The 21,227-nt window shown below is 43.1% G+C and overlaps 1 protein-coding gene across 2 annotated transcripts in view; it reads right to left on the bottom strand.

Annotated features, from left to right (window-relative positions):
* Nucleotides 1-15,030, bottom strand: part of PPP3CA (protein phosphatase 3 catalytic subunit alpha) — a 171,207-nt gene extending 156,177 nt beyond the window's left edge. Inside the window, exon 1 of one of the 2 annotated variants that reach the window (XM_063156411.1) lies at nucleotides 14,448-15,030. In XM_063156411.1, the coding sequence (XP_063012481.1) occupies nucleotides 14,448-14,505 (58 nt within the window). In that variant the 5' untranslated portion in view covers nucleotides 14,506-15,030. The remainder of the gene's footprint in view (nucleotides 1-14,447) is intronic. The other variant, XM_063156412.1, reaches the window with a different exon arrangement.
* Nucleotides 15,031-21,227: the final 6,197 nt, after the last annotated feature.

The following is a 21,227-nucleotide window of genomic DNA, read 5'->3' on the forward strand; positions in this document are numbered from 1 at the left end:
TACCCACAGCCATTTCCCTATCTGAATGGGAAGTCAAACACTACAGAGGCAATTAGTGGGATTTCAAGAAGAAAGCTTTTAACACTCACCTTTCCCTTACACAGTGGTTCTGGTTCACATACTCCTCTCCTGCTGCAGTGCCACTGAACCAGAAACAGGCACACTTACACAAGCAGGGGATGCTATTCTGTCAGAAACTAACTAGCAGCATGCCTTCTATTTACAAGCCAATCACAAACACCCAGGATTTCTCTATTTCCAGTTCCACAGTAAAGTTTAGGAGCACCTGCTGATCTCAGGAAGATGTTCATAGGATATTACAGTCCTACTGTGAACAAACACATTGCCTATATGGACCATTTTTCTGGTGGTTTCTTTGAAGAGAAATTAGACCTTTGACAGAGACTTCTACAGTGCTGCAGATACACAAACATGAATAAATAACTAACTATCCTCTCTGGGTCATTTATCATACTCAGCAGTTCTCACTACTGAAGGTAGTGAGAACCTACTCCTTTCTCCTTTGAATTACCTAAATGTGGAGATGCTGAAGCAGAAAACAAAAGGTAATTCAAACTCCTCTTGTGACTTTTCCCTAACTTCAAGCAGCATCCTTTCTGATGGTTGTATACTGAACCAATAATAAATTCAGCCTGTTGCTCTCCCAGACTCCTACAACACAGAATATTTCAGAGCTTCTTGCATGGGAATGTATGTTTGCCCATTTTAATTTATGTTATCATTTGTACTACACTGAGGCCATTCATGATTTAAATTCTAGTATCTGTCTCTCTTTTTCCTCAAATGTATCTAGTCAACTGAGCAACCCTGGAAGCTACACTTACAAAACCAAGTATTACCTCCATTATCCAGATTACTTATCCATGGAGGTGATGCCACCTACAGAACTTGCTCAGAACTTCTAGTATGGTTGCTCTACTAACTTTTCTGAAGTAGTCAGCATAATCCTGTCATACCCTGAACCTTTCCAGATGCTTATTTTCATTTTCTGTTACCCACATCAAGAGATTCCCTTATCTCAGGTTTGATTTTAGATTAACACATGCAAGATTCAGTTTAAAGGGCAACATTCACCCTCATAAGGAAACAAATAAACATGAAAATACAGCAAAGAAAAAATATGCCAGAGAGTGTCAGTGCTGAAAGACAACTGCCATCCCTCTTAATTTCAATTGTCATGCCACTATGACAAAATCAGATGAACCAAGGACTAGGGAAAGATAAATACTTCCTTCCAGTAATTAGAAAATGGCAGTAACTATGGAAGATTTATATAAAAGCTTGCTTTCCCTTTTTCTTACAGTTGTCCAAAGCAAAGTACAGTGGTCATACTATCTGTCCTGCTTCCAAGCTACACCAAACTCCAGGGCTGCACATGCTTGGCAGATTCTGAAAATTCTCAAGAGTGATCTGTGCAAGTCTTTTGCCAGCAACACTTCTAGCTACATATGGATGCATTAACTCATAAATACATATATATATAATCTTCCCAATGCAACATATCTTGCTGCTATGCCAGGATAATTATTTACATGGTGGACCCTCAATCACACAAAGCATTCTTCCTGTAGAACACCTCATTAGCAAACCTGACTTTGAATTTTTAAGGCAGATTTCTCTACTTCATGTTCGGTCAAAAGGTCTCTGAATTGATCAACTGTTGCAATTATCCACTTAAGAGAGCTGAGTAAAAGGTGATCACAGAAGGGTTGAGGTTGAAAGGGGACCTCTGTTGGTCAGCTGCTCCAACCAACACCAGTCCTCAAGCAGGGTCAGATAGAGCCAGCTGCACAGGGCCCCATCAAGATGGCTTTTGAATGACTCCAAGGATGGAACTCCACAACCTCTGAGCAACCTGTGCTAGTGTTTGAAAAGCACAAAGTTACTTACTGTGAGAGTTGGCAGTCAGTGCCTGTTACCTCTTGCCTTGTCACTGGGCACTGCTGAAAAGAGTTTGGCTGCCCCTTCTCCATTTCCTACAACCAGCTTTAGTACAGCCAGATAAAGCCCCTCTGAGCCTTGTCTTCTCCACACTCAGTGGCCCCAGCTCTCTCAGATTTCCCTAGTCCCAGGGCCACCTCTGTGCACCAGCACTGAACTTGTTCCAGTATGTCCATGTTTTTCTCATACTGGGAAGACCAGAACTGAATCCAGCACTTCAGGTATGGCCTCACCAGTGCTTAGCAGAGGATTTACCTCTATCAACCTGCTAGCAACAATTGTCTTTATGCAGCCCTGAAGGCTCTTGGCAAACTCTCTAAGACTACACATAAAAACCTCTGTCTCCATAAACCAAGGGTGAAGGCAAAGAGTCTAACACACTTTCAGAAGCCAGAGCAATTGGATTATAACAAAAAAAGCTATCTGCAGAGTAACTTGCTGATGGGCAGTACTTCTGAGATTAGCCAAGGTTATACAATTAACTTACAACAAAATATTGTCTGTTACAATAGGATACAAGATGTTAAGTGTACAGAAAATTCACATGCAGTTAAGACTTCAGTTAATGACAGCGCTATCCCTCATCTTCTCTGTAGTAAACAAACAGTATTTACATGTGAGGTAAGCGTCATCTGAGAGTCAGAGCTCCAGGGAAGGAACAGTACCTTGTTAAAAGGATTAAAGTATGCTATTCCCTAACGTACAAGCTTCTCTCTATGCATAAATTGACTTCCATGTACTTCCACATGTCCCACAAACTGTGAGATATGGACCAATTACCAAGAGCCCAGCAAAGTGCCACAAAGATAACTTATGGGACCAAGGCATTTCTCTTGTGATGAAAGACAGAGAGCTGGGGCTGGCCCAGATGATCTCCAGAGGTCCCTCCCAGCCTCAACTATTCTGGGCTTCTGTGAAGCTGTCAGAGCTTGTGCTTTTTTACTGAGAGTGACTGAGAAAGGTACTTTGACACATCATTCATAAAAATTACAGATACACTATTTCTCCAGTGAAGTGGAAAGCAGAAAATTAAGTGATCGGGGGGGAACCAAAAAACCAAATCAAACCATACCTGATGAGGTAGTCAACAGCCCAGAAGCTAAAAGTGATCTCTCAACTGAAATGAGTGCAGGTTTTTCCCCTTATGTAGTACAAGTATGGGATTTTTTTTGAGTTCACTTCTTTCTTCCAACTACCAAAGGTAACCTTATCTCAGGATGCTCCAAACACAGGACCCTCAAGTAATTTTCCCCTCCTTCTTACAGATAACATAACTACAGATTAAAAGTTATGGTTAACAAAAAATATAAGCACTTTATCTCCGTAAACTTTTTTTTTAAATATGGAGAATGTCAGAGAACAAACTATCTAAATCAAACTTAGGGGTATATGCACAGAGTATATGACTAACTAAAAATTTCACCAACTGCCTTTGCCAGTTCTCTGCTTGTTGAGAGTCAAGTTCCCCAGAAGCTACCACTCAGCTTCCTGCTCTGCTGCACAGGCACCTCCAGGATACTCACCTGAGTCAAGAAGGCTCATGAGGCAAAGCTGTACCAAAACAGCTCTCCTTGGATTTCTAAACTACCTTAGTTCTAAATTCCCTTGGTAACACTTCACTGCACGAAACACACACCCCCTTGCCCACTGTGCTCTTCATTTCTTCCTCCCAAACTCTCCACCTGTCATCCCAATACACCATGTTATGCCATTAGGCTCCCCTCTAGGAATCACAGACACCACCACTCAGGTGACATACAACAGCAGGTTTCTCAGGGAAGCAAATAATGCTCTCATACCTGTCTGCTGTGTACATCTTCAGTACTACCCATAAGTTACTCTCTTACAGCTGAAAAATAAGTTAAACAGATTTTATTTAAGGTGACTCAAATGTATTCATTACTGAAGAAAACTTCTTTGTAAAGGGACACAGAAAGAACATATATGCATAAAGTCTTCTGTTTGTTTTTCCAACAATAAAGAACAACCATATGCACATACACAGAAAACATTTCAGACTACACTTTTGAAGAGAGAGCAACAGAGAAGCAAACTTTCTTGGCAAACCAGCCACCTACAAACAGACAAGTTCATCCTCACTTGGTAAATGAGCATTGCAAAGTAGAAAGGCACTTAGCTCACTCTTAAAATAAGTGCTAATGCTGTAAAAGATCAAATATAACAAAGTAGTTTAAACCAAAGAGAAATCATGCACTGAAAAAGGAAGGCCAAAATAAGAAATCCTAGGATGACAACTTGATTCACAGTTTACTCAAGTTAAGGAAAGACTCCAACTCCCACAGATTTCAGCGGGTTATGAAACAGGTCCTGCAGAGGGAAATGTACCAAGTCACAAACAGCAATGCTGTATTTTGATACGTAATTGCCACCAGTGCCTATGAAGAAATCCCTGGTGTAAAACAGAGAACAAATACAGTAATCTTGCTTTCTCATTTTAAAAATGGCATGAAAGAAACAACAAAAGAAAGTTATTGAAGAGAACTAGATTGTTCCCAGCTGTTGTCATAAAATACTACAGCTGTTCATGTCATTGCAGCTAATGACCAGTTGCACTTTTTTAAAGATTGTAACACAGTATGACCATTGTAATCTACATCAAACTGAAACTTGGCAAGCATCATGGAAAAAAGACTAAGAAATCATTTAAATCCTATTTTATTTTTTAATTTCTGTTCATGGGTTGGTTTTGAGTGTTTTGGGGGGGATAGGAAGGGATTTTGTATGAATGGTTCTTTATTCAAATTGTCAATTATATTAAACTACTTACAAAATCATGGTAAATAACAGGTATTAAATTATCAAAATTGTCTTTTCCAGTAATAAAAAGATAATTGAACTAATAAATCCTGGTTTGGTTTTTTGGTTTTTTTGTTAAAAAGAGGTGTGCTGACTTAAAGTCTCAAGTTGAAGGAAAAGATGATGAAACATCTTTTCTCTGGAGCCAAGAACAGGGTAGGCATCACCATCTAGAAGCTTTTAATTGCTTTGCTAACTGAAATATACATGAACCAAATCAGACTTGTTCATAAAGATTCAAGTACACAACAGCAAAGAAAAGGTTAAAATAGAAAAATTCATATATATATACACATATAGATGCAGAAAGAATTTTCAGATACAGCTCTCTCCAATGAAGCATTATTCCTTGACATATGGAGAAAAAGCTAGAGCAAAGCATGTGTTCCCACATAAAATCTCCACAGAACTTTAAACATACTACTTCAAGTAATTTCATGGAATTTCTCAAGAAAATGAGAGAATATAGGTTCCTCTCTAGCAATGTGTCCTCCCCTCCAAGATCATCCACACAGAGCTATAGACCAGGAAGAAATCACAATCCTGCACTGCTTTTTACCTTCCTTATTGCTACCAAGAAAATAATGCATGAAGAAAATTAGAAGTCATTTTACCACTTTCTCCACTTTAAGAAACAAAAACACTGCCAGAAAAATTCCAAATACTTTGGAAAGATGATGACCTAAACATACACTGCTTTGACCTATTTTCATGGCAGTGGCCTGGGACTCTGTAACAAGCAACAAACACAGCTGCAACAAAAAACCTGTGACAATGAAACTTCCTGATCCAAAGGAAGAAATAATTGCTAAATATGAACTTATAGCCAAACTTAGCAACAGATAACAAGCTAGAAGCTGAGCCTCTTTTCCTCATTTTGGGACATCTATCTAGACTGCAAAGGATTTCTTCCCAAATGATGGTTACTTCAAAACACAAACAATCCTGAAACCTTAAGCAGCAACACAGTTATTCATCTGTCGCTATCAGCAAAAAAAAAAAAAAAAAAAAAAAAAAAGTAGATTTGTAAACCCAACCTTCAAATACAAAAGTCTTAATTAAAAATAAAAATCTAATCACACACAGCACGAGGCCAACACTCTAGTTTTGGATAGTTTGGATTCCATTAATTAAGCCTATTGAACAATGCCTAGAGTGACTGTTGTAAGACTCTCTGTAGCATCACATCTGCATAAGCCATTATTAACACATGTTATTTTGTTATTTTCACCATTCCAATCAGAAGTTCAAAGTGCACTTCCTTTCTTATAGCAACATTGTATAAAAAGATCAAGTCTGCACAACTAGGAAGTATTAGATGAACACTGTAGCTCCATAGCAATTTTGGATGTTTTTTTTTTCCCTTCAGCTCGGCATTGTGCAAAAGTCAAGATAATTCAAATATTTTGCCAACAGCAATCTGATGCAATAAAATATCTAAACTAACTGTCTCCAAACGATGGGATGAAGAAAAAGAATATAGGATAGAATATTGTTATAGCAATATCTGTCTCCATCAGTACATGTTTCAACACATTACAGCACTTTTTAATTCTGGAAGCTTGATTTTATTAACCCAGATATGCCTTTCTCAAAGACAAAATAATTGCTGCATCTTTTCTCAAAGATTTTATACAACCCTTTTTTAGCATGGTCTTTCCCTTTCTTTTACACAAAGTTTGGTACAGTCTCCATACTGACTAGGTTCTGCACCTTCCAATACTAAAGTTTAAGGTGGGAGTTTTAAAATTCACTGATCTGTGGTGAACCTCAGGATTCTTCTCAAGTATTAGCAATTTCACCAAGTCTTACCCATCATCGCTAACTAACTTCCATGTCTGATTATAAAAGCACCAAAGCAGGAGGACCCATACCACCTCCCTTCCAAGTGAACGGAGAACACGCTGTTCATGCTGGCTTTGCAAACCACACAAGCTGAAACTAACACTCACGCTATGAGTGTTCAACATAAACTGCAAGAAACCTGCAAGCAGCAGCTGAGCTGCAGAATAGAGACATCCTTCTGTGACAAGCTGGGTAGAGCTTGAGCAGCACACTGACAGTGGAGCTATTCACTGAAAAGAAAGCCACAGTCAGCAGCTGGCTGCAGAGTTACAACAGAAGTCTGAGTACTTCCCCTGTTCTCACAGGCTTCCCCAGGCACCTACAGACGCACCAAGAGGAAAGATACAGTGTTCCATGAACCTCTTCCATTAAATGCACACACCCAAATCACTCAAATCTACCAGGCAGCACTCAGGCTGCTCATCATACTTAGCAATAAGCAAACAAGCATAAGAGCAATGAGGAAAGAAGAGTTTTTAGAAATGCAGGACAGGAATAGACAGGAAAAGGGCATTTTGAAACATGAGAGGGGGAAAGCATTAAAAACACAACTTGCTGACAAGTAAAAGGAGCTGCAACAGAAGCTCAGCACAGCTTTTAATTACAAGTAGAATGAAGTTTGATTGATAGACAGTTTTCAAACGAAATGTTTTTGAAAACGGTTAAATACACCCTAAAGGATGCTATCTACACCTTAGACACAAGCACCCCAAGACACACAAGAACTAACTTCTAATTAAAACCACCATTTCTAATGTGTGGTGTCTTTCCACTCTGCTTCTTTTCCTCTCCAGCTCTAAACATAAATGGTGTTAGCTGACCATTAGCTGGAGATGATGCTGGCATCCTAAATCAATCTTAAATAAGACAGTCATGTTCTCCTCATACAGCAGGGTTGCTGTATCAACAGTACCATGCCTAAGCTCTCTTATAAATAGAGATTAAAACACACACAGATGACTGTCAAGGAGGTACTGCTCTGGAGGTGTTATTTCAACAGCGGCAGCTTTCTGGGGGAAGAGTAAATAGGGTGGGAATTAGTCCAGATTTTTACCTTTAAAGGAATGATTTACCATCATAATAGCACTTATTGTCTCCCTGGTTTTCCACACATGATCTCTGGTCTCTTCCTTCACTCAGTAATTATAGGATACCATTAAGTGTGTGCCTGGAGTACCACCTCCAGCAATTCCACATCTCAATCCACAACCCAAGGGGCAGACCACTCCGTGAGCCACACACTTAGATGAACGTGCACAGTTAGTCTGCACATGCAGTATAATGGTTTTCAAAAATGGGGTGATACTTTCCACCATTACTGAATAGACATAAAATGATCTTTTATGGGGGAAAGTCAAGATAAATGACTGATTATCACAAGTGGAAATTATTTGAATGTTCAGCTGAAGAACTATTGTGAAATCACAGCCTATATTTGATTCATGAAACCACATACAAAAGAATATAAGAAGGTACCTTTTCATGAAGATGATTTGAAGTGGCTTTTACTTCAGAAACTTGTGGCTTCTTTTATGGCATGCTTACAGTAAGTGTTAAGCAGTATCTCTCCATCTTAAAATACTTTTAAGGAAGTACTTTTTTCCACATTCCTTGAAGCTATGAAGAAGAAACTAATCCCCACTATAAACTGCTTCAACATCACTGAGAAGCCTAAAATAAGTTAATATTCACAGTTAAATGGAGTACCAAATTTAACTTATAGTCCTGCTTTTGTACTATAAGTAGGAGCCACTCAGCAAAACATAAGAAACTGGAAAAAAAAAAACAAACCGGGAAGATGAGTTGGCAGTATCCAGGCTACAGGTACTTATTTATTGACATTACCCAAAATTACTTTTGATAGAAAATCCCTTTAGAAATACCAGACAGAACACACTGTGCTGAGTTTTAGAAGCCAGAACTACAAAAAAGATAATTTAAAATATCAAGTTATATAAACAAAGGTAAATATATTTTGCACATGATCTTCCTGCCACAACCTGCACTGCAATGCAAGCATATCCATGCAACAACTATCATCTCTAAGTGGGATACATGTGATGAAAGTAAATACCATTCAATTTGGGTATGGACAACAGAGAGAAAACAACTGTTCTCTTCAACATCTCCCTATAGAAAATGACCTCAACTGGCTCATATTTTCCAATTAAGTTAAATGCTGATATCATTCAGTACGTACTCCCCTTTCAAGATTACAAACAGTGGTATTAAAAGCACTGCTCCCTACTGAGGCTCAGTCAAAAAGAGCAGGCAACAGAAGGCAGCTTTAGCCAATGCGGAATTCAGAAGCATACAATAGGTATTTAACACACAAACAAGGCAATTTTGTGCCTCACTTCATATCAGTCCCACGACTCAGCACACTCAGCAAGCCACTCTCTCATCATACAGAGCATGAGAAAAGCCTCCCACCTATGCAGTGCAGCAATAACTCTGTAAGAAAGGCACCCTTCAGCAAGTGCACAGTTTTCCCCTATGCCTATACAGCAAAAGACTTGTTTCACTAAAGGGCTTATTTACAAAATGATCTTAATGACTAAGAGGCTCAGTGAGTTCATAAATCAAAACAAATCACCAGCTTTATTACACATAGTCAAAGACTGTACTTTGGTTTTGTTTCAGTTTCTCAGCACCACACTCATAATCCCTCATGAGCGCTACACACATCCCACATACACACACAGGTTTGTACAATGTAAAACATACAAAGACTGCAACACCTAAATGTCATCCAGTTGATAAAATCTATTGGTCTTACAAGTATTAACTTAGTTTTGACATGAGGTAAGAACAAATTAGTTATATACATAAGAAACCATAACACAGCAACCTTGCTTTCTTTCCCAAACAACCATAATATCTCTCCAAGTATATTCAACTGTTTTCTGCTCCTAGGTGCCTCTCACACAGCTTGTTTCATAAAGGTACCTGGAGACTTGCAACTATGGAGTTACTAAAACTGAGCTGGATGTACACCTGCTCCTTCAATTGAAGGTAATAGTGGACAGGAAGAGAATCAATCCCCAGCTGTACCAGCGCCACCTTTCTTGCACAGCTGTGGGTGGATTCTCTAGTTAATGGTACACCTTGAACCCAGATGCAGTCTTCCTCAGGACAAGCAGTATACCCCTAAGTACTACAACAATAAATTAATTAAAGTCAGCTTTCCTATGCCAACAGAAACAGCTACAAAGCAATTCCTTCTTTTTCCTCATGAGGATCAGATAGACACAATCTTCAGCACCCTCAACAGAGAGGCCTATCATCCTTTACTGCATTAGACACTTTATTTAAGTAACCCTGGTCCTTGCCATAAATAAGCAATACCCAAATTTACACCAAAATATACACCAGATCCACAAACGTTACAGATGTTCAGGTCAACACAATTGCTCAAAAACCACTGAAGCGCTTGCAGGACACATCTATGCTGGAAAAATTGAACTCAATTCAGAGGAAGACAGAAGCAGGCTTCTGCAATTCACCAGTTCTGGATTCCAGCCTGGAGCACAAGCCTTTGGTGAATACACACAAGTCTCCCTGGACTAATGGGAATTACCAATGAAGTTTAGAGTTTCCATTATTGACAGCAATTTTACCTCTCACAAATCTGAAATGAACACTGATGGTGAAATATCGATTCTGAGCTGGCATTCATATTACATTACAAACAACTGTCAGCCTGCACTTTAGGAGAGCATTAACAATGACACAGTTTGAAATCCAGAGACAGCAGTGTCTGGTTTTATTGTGTGTTGTCAATTGCTGATATAACCATGTACACCTCCCCAGGCAACGCACAAGAGGAAAGGACAACACCAAGGATCACAAGCCATGGCTACAGCCCTTCTAAACAACTGAGACAGAATTATTTCATTAAAACTACACTTCCAATAAAAAAGCACCAAACACAAAAACATACAACCATCTGACCTGCCCAGAAAAAAAAAAAATCAAAACAATTAGTGTACCTAACTAAGTGCAAGATTTCCAAGAAATACTAACTTCACTTTTATTGTACAACTACTCCAGTTGACTTTCAAAGTTTTTATTTAGGATTACTCTGCTTTAATGCAGTATTCCTCAGAGGCACTAACGCAACACTAAACACGTTGAGGAGGTCAAGTAACATGATCCATGGCTTTTCCTTCCCTCTGGGTGGGGTTCAAATCTTGCTAATGTCAGTAGTGAGCAAAAGCTGTTGACATCAGGCAGCTGAGCCATGTGAAATGAGCTATTACCCTCAGTCCAGTTTTTCCTGGACAGGTATTCCTACCTTCACAAGAACAACCAAGCCTACATACACTCTGGCTGCCAAGTCTCAGGAGTTGGAGGCAGCATGGATAAGGAATAGCTTCCTCAGTCCTGAAGAAAGACCCTAACTTTTAAGACAGCTCTGTTCAAGTGAAAGCTGCACCATACCACTGACAAAAAGGCAAGAAATTTAAATTAGTTATAAGCACATCAAGTCAGCACCTCCTGCAACAGTATGTTGTCCTGAGCCTTGATCCCACAAACTTCTGAATGCACCTGAATATACAGTTTATCATATTTGCAGTCAACAGACCAAAGTGTTGCTCCTCTACAGCATGACAAAATTCAGAGTAAAGATGAATTGTGTAATTTGCATCACAACATACACACCATCTTCAGGAGAGCACCAAAGTAAAATGAAAGTACTCCTCAAACCATAACTGCATTCTCTGGATTAATTTTACTTTTTTCTTTAGCCCAACAAAACACACAGTTTTGTCAATTTTAACTAGAGTTAATTTGCCTCTGGAAAGTTACCATTACACACAAACCTGAATTTCATCTTTACACTTCTCATCGTATGACAGTGTAAGATATGCATAACAAAGCCAGAAGAGCAAGACGGTAAAAACATTAGGGGCTCCCCAGCCTTTTTCCCCACATCCCAAAAGCATGTTTTATTTTTGAGTCAAATCAGTTCAAGCACAGTTCAGACAACTCAAAAAGCAAAGAAAAATTAGTGTGAGATTAAATCCTCGCCTATGGAAAAGCTCCACTACTCCATATATTTGAGCGTTTTAAGCACGAGAAGCAAAAAACAAAATCAAACCCACAGCAACCCCCTGAAGAAGCAGCTCTCAGCCACAAGCAATTTGCACAAAGCTGCTGGAACTGTAATCCCCCCAAGCCCGTCCCACTGTTACGTAACAGTGCCAAGCCAGGATTTTTCACCAGCCAGCTCAGAGTTACTGTTCGTAGGAAACATCTCCTCTCACACACCAGCAATCGAGAGGATTAAAAAAAAAAAAAACCAAAAAAAACCCAAAGAAACATAATAAAATCAAACCAAAAAAATGCCACACAGGCAAACAGGCAAGCAGAGGGAAAAATTTAATCCGGAGACTACATCCATGTTAAAGGCATTTCCTTTAAGTAAGGTTTTATATGATATTCTAACTTCGAAGAACTAGCTTGCTTTCTCAAGTTGCACTTTACCAGTGTTACAGTATCTGGTTATTCCTCTAAAATAACAAGACTTCAACTACTTATAGAGGTGCTTACAATGTAACTTTTAATTATTCTGTGTTAATTTAACATTGCAAGCCCATTTCAGTTGTTCATCTCAAGAGGGTAAAAATCATGTCCTATATGACAGAAACAACCAGGTGATCTTTCCTTCGTTACCACCAGTTTCTTGACTTCCTTAATGTCCACAGGAAGGCAGCGTGAAGTGCCTAAGATGCAGCAAAGAATAATCCTATGAACAATCACTTGACTGTGTACTACACTCTTCGGATGCTATTTTAAAACCTTAAAAGGATTTCAATATTTAATGGAGGCCTGAACCAGTTGAGCAGATCTTCACATCTACACTGAAACACTGACATTATGAGACAAACAGTTAGCAGGGGCAATGGACACCCAAGCAGCACTTATGTTCTTTTTGTTCAAGACTTGAAATCAGTTTAACCAAGTTGATTTCTCTCTGAGCTGCATTATAAAGTATTTAACTACACATACTGCTAAGTTTCCTTAGAAATAGTGGTTTTAGATCTTTGAGACATTTACACGTGGGAAAAACACAAAGAGCAATTGCTGACAAAACACATTTAGATGAGCTGAAAGCACTAAAGGTTTTGTAAATACTGAAATAATTCATGTTCATTTCAAACATTGTCTTAAGCCAAAGGAAGCTGGCCACTGCAAAGATCAGGAGTTTGGTCATGTACCAGGACCACGTAGATTAAGGAAATTAAAAAAAAAAAAAAAAAAAAAAAAAAGAGAGATACTCCATAATCTCCTAACAGGATGGCCATTTGTTGTTTCTACAGGAGACAAGTATCAGCTAAACACAGGCTTTAAAGCCTACACTTGGGGTGATACAACAGACTAAAACTTAAATTGTAAATAGCGATTTTCTTAAAATTCTTGCAATTATGTTTCTTACAATAGCTGAATACCTACACTTTCCTTTGGAGGGGCAGAAAATGAAGTAAGAGGGGAAAAGGCATAAGATGGTAAATGTAAATATAAACCCAAAACCATAAATAACACATCTTCCCAAATAATATTTACACTGATTGTTTCATTCTGGCATACACTCATGTAAATACAGAAGTGTATGTATTTCAAGGCCATTTCCACTTCCAGCTTTCGCAGGATCTGGACACATCCATGCTGCACCTTGGATTTGTGCTGTCCACCGTAGCATACGGGTTATAACCTAACTGGGGGAAATACACTAGAGCTGGATACACTTGGCTGTGCGCCCAGTGCGGAAGGAAAGAAACAAACAAACAAAAAACCCAGATCACTAAATACACGTGCACTTCCTACACACCGAGAAATGCACACGTGCAATTTACATCAGGCATCACCCCAGTAAATAAAACCTTGGTCTGTACTGCGAGGCACAACATGCTGTCAACCCAAACTCTCATTTGTTTATACGGCCGAGGCTGGCAGCACAGGCGCCCCTCCGAAGCAGAGAAAAGCTCATGGAGCCCATCCGTGTTTTTGCCGAGCCCCCTCACGGCCACCCGCACGCACACGCGGGAGCACGGACACGCTACGCCCGCCGGATAACTTCACATCCTAGCAGGCCGGGCCGTCAGCAAGAGACGGCGATGGAGGAGGAGGAGAAGGAGGAGGAGGAAGCAGCCTTCGCCGCCTCCCACAACGCCCGCGGCCCGCTCCCCCTCGCCCGGCATCCCCGCCGCGGGAGCGGCCCTGCGGGAGCGGGGCACGGCGGAGCCGAGCGGCGCAACCGGTCCCCAGCAGCGGCGCTCGGTGCGGGAGCGCAGCCCCGGCTGCTGGCGCGGGGAAGCTTCCAGGCATCCTCGCTGCATGCGGGGAGCGGAACGGCAGTGACAAGCGGCGGCGCAGCCTGCGGGGGGGCTCCGGGGAGCGCGGTCCGGAGGAGTAGGAGGAATGGGGGATGCCCAGAGGAGCGAGCGGGCTGGGGGTGGGGGCCGAGCCCTGCCCTCCTCTCCCCCAGGCACCGGGGCGGGGGAGGAAGCTGGGGCTCCCCCTCTCTCTCACGCCAGCCCTGTGCAGCGCCTTCAAGGCGGAGGGGGGGAGGCGGCGGGGGGAGGAAGGGGGGGAAATGCTGCAATGTAGCGCCGGGCAGGCAGGCGAGGGAAGCCGCAAACCCTCCACTGGGGCCCGGCGCAAGCCCCCGGGCCGAGCCCACCCCTCCCAGCTGCCGCGCCGCCGGCAGCCCCGCGGTACCTGCCCGGGGCTGGCGGGGAAGGGGGGACGGACGCGACCCCTGCAGGGGGCCCGGCGGGAGGACCCGGCCGAAAGGGCGGCGGGGGCGCAGCACCCACCTTTCACCACCCTGTCCGTCGTCGATAACTTGGGATCGACGGCCTTATGCTCCGACATGTCCGGCGGCCGGGGAGGCGGCGAGGCTCTCCCCCCTCGGGCAGGGCAGGCGCGGGCTGAGGCGGCGGCGGCCGCTGCGGTCACGGCTCCGGCTCCTCCGCTGCGGCCAAAGTTGCCGCGTCCCGCCGCCGCTCGCTGGCTCGGCTGGGCTCTGCCGCGCGGTGCCTTCCTCCTTCGTCTTCCTCCACCCCCGTCCTCCTCTTCCTCCTCCAGTTAATTATTGCTGGCTTTCAATCACGCCTCCGGGCTGTGCAGGACGGCTCGCTCTTCCCCCCCCCGCCAAAGACCCCGGCGACAACACCCGCGGCGGGCGGCTGTCAGGCAGCGCCGGCAGGAAAAGCCGCGAGTGGACGCGGGCAGCAGGAACAGCCAGGTTGCACACGCAGCGGCCAGCCCTGCGCTTCCTTCCTCCGCGGCGCGCCGCTCCGGCTCCTCCCGCCGCCGCCACCACCACGGCCGCCGCCGCCGCCCGGGATCGGGATCCGGATCCGTGTCTTCCCCGCCGCCCCCCGCAGGGTCTTTCCGCGCCTCGCACCGACACCGGCCGCGGCCCCGCGCGCCGCTGCACACGCTCCGCCGCGCAGCCCCCGCGCGCCGCCCGGCCCCGCCCGCCCGGCTCCCGCTCCCGGGCGCCGCCATTGGCCCGCGCCGCGCTGCCACTCACTGCCGGCGCCCCGCCCCGCCCCGCGCGCGCCGCGCCGCGCCGCCCAGGTGCGCCCGCCCGCCCGCCGGGGCCGCGCATCCCCCGCCGAGCGCCCGCACGGCCCGGTCCGGCACGGCACGGTCCGGCACGACACAGCCTGCGTGTGGCCGCGGGAAGGAGCCTACTACCTGCCGCTCACGGGGGCGGCGGCTGCGCGCCGGGAACCGCGCCCGGTTGGCCGCGCCTGCGTGCCCCGCCAGCCCGCGCGGGTGCGGAGCGCTCCAAGCGCCTGCCCCGCGGGGTGCCCGCACCGAGGTGCCACGTCCCCGGAGAGGTGACACGCAGGTACCGGCACGCCGGGGCTGGCCTGCGCGAAAGGAAATCTTATTAAATAGCATCCTTGAGCCGGGGGGCTGCTGAGCCATCCCCTCGGATAAAGGAAAGATACATCCATCGCCCCTAGCTGTGTATCTTGCCCAGCGCATCTGGCACACGCCAGCTCGGGGCATGGGCTGGCGCAGCCTGCGGAGCTCGGCCTCGATGCTGGGACACCACTGTCCCCTCAAATGGGCCTGCGAGGACAAGCGGAATGGCCAAACATGGGTGAGAAGTGTTCGCCGCCCCCAGCTGGAAGAAATACAACAACTCTTGCTTCATGTTTCTTAGAGGATTGGAAAGTACTTTACTGTGAAGGTGTCCTCCACCATTCCAGACAACATAAATATTGTTATGGGCTTGTTTATACATGTTGTTCAGGAGGAGCTATTCCTGACTAATTTCATGACTAATTTCCAGAGTAAGGCTGGGCTGTTCCGGTTTAGTTTAACACCGTGAGTTTTAATTAAGGAGGAAAATAGGGCATACCTGTTCTGGAGAGAGATGTTTACAGAATTGTTGTTGAATAATTTCTGTGTAGATGTGCCAAGAATCAACAAACACCTAACCTGACTTCTCACTTCCCTCTGGGGTGGTGTACAAGTTGCTTGCTTAGCAGATACTAAAGCTTTAGAAAGCCACCAAGAATATAAGATGGCAGTTGTGACACATACTCCCTGCTTTGATTTGCCTGACATTTTTAGGGGACGTTTTGTTGGCTGTCCTTGTGGTATTTTCTCTGAGCATGAGAAGACATTGTATGTGACTGACATTTAGTAGAACAGCATGAGTTCTCAGCTTGTTCCAATAACTGTGGTGAGCTCCATGTGCTGTGACCATCCTCTTGTCCCAGGAGCATAGACTAGCTGGTAATAAAGCTGCCATCTGAGATTCCTATTGCAGCGGTAACATGAGAATGTGAAACAGAGCTAGGGCTCAAGCGAGGGTGTCATATATATGCCCAGAAAAATCCTGAAGCCCATGACACGTAAGCAGACATCTCCCCATATGGTAGGCATACTTCATGAAGCATGAAGGGCACAGAAGAATCTGGACAGAAAAACCCCTACATCTTCATCCCCACTGCTGGGAAACACTGCCCAGCGGCACTTGGTGCTCGGACACGGAAGGAGAGGCAGCATGTGAGGAATGCAGCATGGCCAGTAGTGCCTACATGTTGTGGGCCCCAGCTTCATGAGGTGTGGAGGACCAGTTTGGATCTGTTCTTCTGGGACTGCATGAGTCATCTGGATTTGTCCTCATAGCCTGGAATAACAGAAGCTCTGGAACTCTCAAGTTTACATTTGCTCCCCCATTAATCACAGGACAAGACTTCAGTGCTGCTTTTTTAACAAGAAAGTATCATTGTTGCTGCTGCTTAAATAAGAACATCCAGCATGTTTGTATTAACTCTGAAGCCTATATAGGAGTTCTTCCTTTTTAACAGTTTTCCTTTCCTTCTGGTTTTCACTTATAATATCCCATCCAGGCTATGTAAAGCTCTTTCATTTTATCTCGCGGAGGGTCTTGAAAATTCATCTGTTGAATGTGTTCAGTCTTCCTTGCCAAGGTGGAATCCCCATTTCAGGTCATCTCTTCTTAGGAGCATTCAGATGAGCTTTCCTAAGACAAAGGTCAGTACCACAGCCGAATACCACGAATCATACAGCCAAGATTCAGATCACAGCTGTAAGACCTCATAACTACTCTGTCTTCTTGTGGTGAAATCTTCACCCCATAACTTGTTTCCGTAGCAAAAGGAAATCCTTATCCTTGCTGTGATGGAGGGAAAGGAAGAGAGAGAAATGGCCAAATATTGTCTTTGTTCTCTGATAATAGTAACAAACTAGAGATACTCTGTTTCAGATTTGTGTTAGTAGTAAAGGTTGTATAGGCATTCCTTATGACTTAAATCTGTCCTTCAAATCCATCCACACAGGTAGTCCTTCAGGTTTTCCTCACACTCCTTGGTCACAGAAGAATTTGTTTTTCATGGGATATGAGTCCTATTAGATTCCTTTTTCTCATTTAACAGCGGGAGGAGAAAATGAAGATCACATCTTGGAGTGAAAAGAACACAGTCAGTGGATTCTGGGAAAATTATAACACATTTGACCTCTTGCATCCTAATACTAATACTAATCCCTAGTAGCATTGTTAGTCATTTCATCCCCTAGTAGAATAAAAGACCAGCATGATAGATTGGAAGCTCTGGTCTTCCAAAGAGCAGTCACTCCTAATTACTGATTTTGAGGACAAGCTCTGTGAGATCTGGGGGAGAGATTTTCTCCAAGTCTGGAGTAAGTTAGTACCCACCTCTTTGCCTCAGATGAACAATTCTGTTCCATTTTAGCAGAGACATGACAATTCTTTTAAGCAGCTCTGGAAAGTAGCAGCATCCAGCTGAAGAGGAAGGAGGAATAAATGCCCATACAAAGAGAAGTCAGTAATTCAAACTGGACTTTCATAAAGACACACAGACTGAGGGACTTCAAACTGTATCATAGATCCTATGAAAAATTAGCAGTCAAGTTGTCTTGACTCTATTTCAGCAGCAAGGTGAGGATTATTTTATAGATATGTAGCAATACTTTTGCCCACTGACTCAACCAATTAAGATATTGTCTTAAAGTATTGATTGCGAGAAATAGTATTTAAAATTTTAATAATTATTAGAGAAAGACTGTTCTACCTACAGGAGTCTGTCCTTCCTGCATTATTATTAGCCTCTGGAAGTTCTGGCTCCACATGTAATAAATGTAAGTTTGGCAATATCTTGGAAGTAAAGGGGAATTAGCAAGGGCCCTTGAATACTGTGATGGCTGGATGCAAAATATGTGCAACAAGGTTAGTCTGGATATTGGTGCTGCCTTAAATAATGATTTTCCTGATTTTTCTTTCAAGAGAGATGTGTAATTGCTTTGATTTACTTCCCTTCAATATAAAAATTACTGGGAATTCCCAACATCTTTGTATCTATGTCTATTGCTTAGGCCATAGCCTCTATAGCATCATTGTGTACAAGATTAAAACCACTACATACCAGTCTATGCTGATAGTGAGTCTTGAGGAGATGCTCCATAGTGAACCCAACGTTCTGTTACAGGTCACAGTCACAACAGTGACAACAAGCACCTAAAACTTTCAAAAGAACTAGATCCATCTACATTTAACATAAAATAAATAATTTATTAAATAAATTATTAAAATAATTTATAAAATAAATTTAATACCAAATGTTGTATACTAGCCTTGGATAGGCAATATAATTTATCAACACTCCACATGTCGTTTGGTTCCATCATATCCTCAGGAGAGGAAATCCACCCCCATGTAGAGAGCCTACACAAAGGACCACACAGCAATTTAGATCACCATCAAGGGGCACTGTCTGAGGACTTTTTTGACAATAGTTTTTCTCCTCTTGTTCTACCTCAGTACAAAAGAGGGAGATAGATAGATAGATAGATAGATAGATAGATAGATAGATAGATAGATAGATAGATAGATAGATAGATAGATAGATAAAGGGCCTGTAGCAAGTAAATTCTTTGCATCATTGAAATGCTTTCTGGTTATGTTGGCAAGGAGATGGAAAGTTCAGATGGCAAAACACAGACACATAACCCATCACTAAATGTATCCTCTCATTTCTTCACTCATGGTCTTCATGGATCCCCTGTGGGCACTTAACCTGTTGATCATCAGCCTCTCTGGAGCTTTGCATGTCTTTCCCAGCATTCATCTGTTGGGCTTTTGGCTTGGCTAATCATGCAGGTTCTGGATTTTGTCCTGAAGTTTTTAGAAGAATTTGTACACACTGTTAATGATACTGCGCCTGGTTGAGAAAGCAAAGCTAAATAGATAATTCTATAGAGAGTCATGGAAGGGGTGATACCAAAATGAATTGTGTTGCAATAAAATGCTAGCAATGGCATCTGGAATACAGAAGAGAAAAAGGTTAGCTGCAAATTCCAAGATGCTGAATCAGCATGGAAAACAGTAACAACTGGTGCCATGAACAGTTATACAGAGTTTGAGTGACATTTGAAAAGTCAACAAATAGTGAAAGAGAAGAACACAAGTGAGAGAAAATAACCTTGAGGCCTGGAAATTGTTTACTCCATGCCAAAACTGGCCTGCTTACAACAGGTTTCAATATAAAAGAAGCATAACTGTGGTCATTTAAGGCTGAAAATTAATATTTGCATTCAGATTAAGCCTTTGGTGCAAAACTGATCCACATGTCATGCCTGTAATCCCTCACAGCATGCAGACACAAGAGAAATGCAAAGGACTTCCATATCTGTCCTCATTCCAATACTGCTGAGAAGCAGCCTAACACAAGTTTCCTCCACTGCATTTTCAGATTTCCTAAGAAGCACCTACTTTCATCAGATGACTCCACTAAGCCCAAAGGTGAAGACCAGATAAGAATTGAGTTTGGAAAGGAGTAAAGCCAGCATAAGAATAAATCAAAACACCAGAGATGGAAAGAACAATCTCAAAGTGGAAAGCATAGTCAGAAGGTCACAGAGCCAGGTGTTTGAAAACCAGAGTCCCTATTCGAAGTCAAGTCAGGACTGAGACAAGGTGAGGTACAGGAGCATAACACAAAAGAAGCAGGAACCAGGAATCAAGACTAAGCAAACAAGAATGAAAGGCAAAAGAGTCAGAAGCAAACTACAGCCAAATGGCACTGCAGGCTGCCAAGAACAACTGGTGGAGTTGCCTGACACATCTGCTATTAGAGGAAATTAGCCAAGCTTTAGCTCCTGCACAGCTGGGCCACAGTCCCAGTTGCCCTATTGCATCCAGCTGCAGGGCCAGTAGCCCAGGCAAAGCCCAACAGTGTGGTTAAACATTCATTGACTTAAAACTTGATCTGCAGGAGTAGCTTGTCCCTATAAATTTACTGGTGCAAGCAGCAAGTTTTACTCAATTTATGTATCCAGCAGGACACTGCACTGATTTGCCTAAATGTGTTTAAAATTATTGCTTTAATTAAGCACTGCAAGTTTGTGCAGTGAAAATGTGTTACTGTAGAAAAAAAACCAAAAAAGCTGCGTCTGAAGGCAGGCGAGAGTGCCACGGTTCCCAGAAGTGGAAAGACATCTCCTCATCTCCCCCTACTGGTGCGCCCGTCCCGGCGCCTCTGCCTCTGCCAATACGTTGCGAAACTGAAAGAAAGGACCCTTGGGAGCAGCTTCCGGCATCGAACAGTTCTCAAGGTGTTGGCAACAGCCTAAAAACACAGTCCTGCTATCAAGAATTAGTCATTTGCTCCCAGGGAGTTCATCCTGCAGGCTTTGGTTGTTAATTAGACATTGCTTTTAATGGGAGTCTACAGAATACAGATTTTGCAAGGGGCTTTAGGATGTTATCCCAGTGAATATTAAAATCTTCCAGAAAATATAGATTAAGAAAGGAGTAGAAGGAAAGCTCACTGCATTTTAAAGATGTTCTTGCATTAAAAAAAATCATGACAGACCAATGCCTGTTGAGAGAAATGAACAATATTTGAAGGAAATGGGAAGACCAAAATGACGAGATACATATTAATTTTGTATTATAAGTATCTATAGATAGCTGATTTACCTCTGGTGTGTTATTGAAAACTACTAGTGACAGAAGCAGCTGAACAGATCTTGAAGTAAGACATGATACCCAGGGTGTTTAACACCCAGGATGCTTTTCTGCCTCC

The sequence above is a fragment of the Melospiza melodia genome, chromosome 5 (genome assembly GCF_035770615.1).
Source record: "Melospiza melodia melodia isolate bMelMel2 chromosome 5, bMelMel2.pri, whole genome shotgun sequence".
NCBI classification, from domain to species: Eukaryota; Metazoa; Chordata; class Aves; order Passeriformes; family Passerellidae; genus Melospiza; species Melospiza melodia.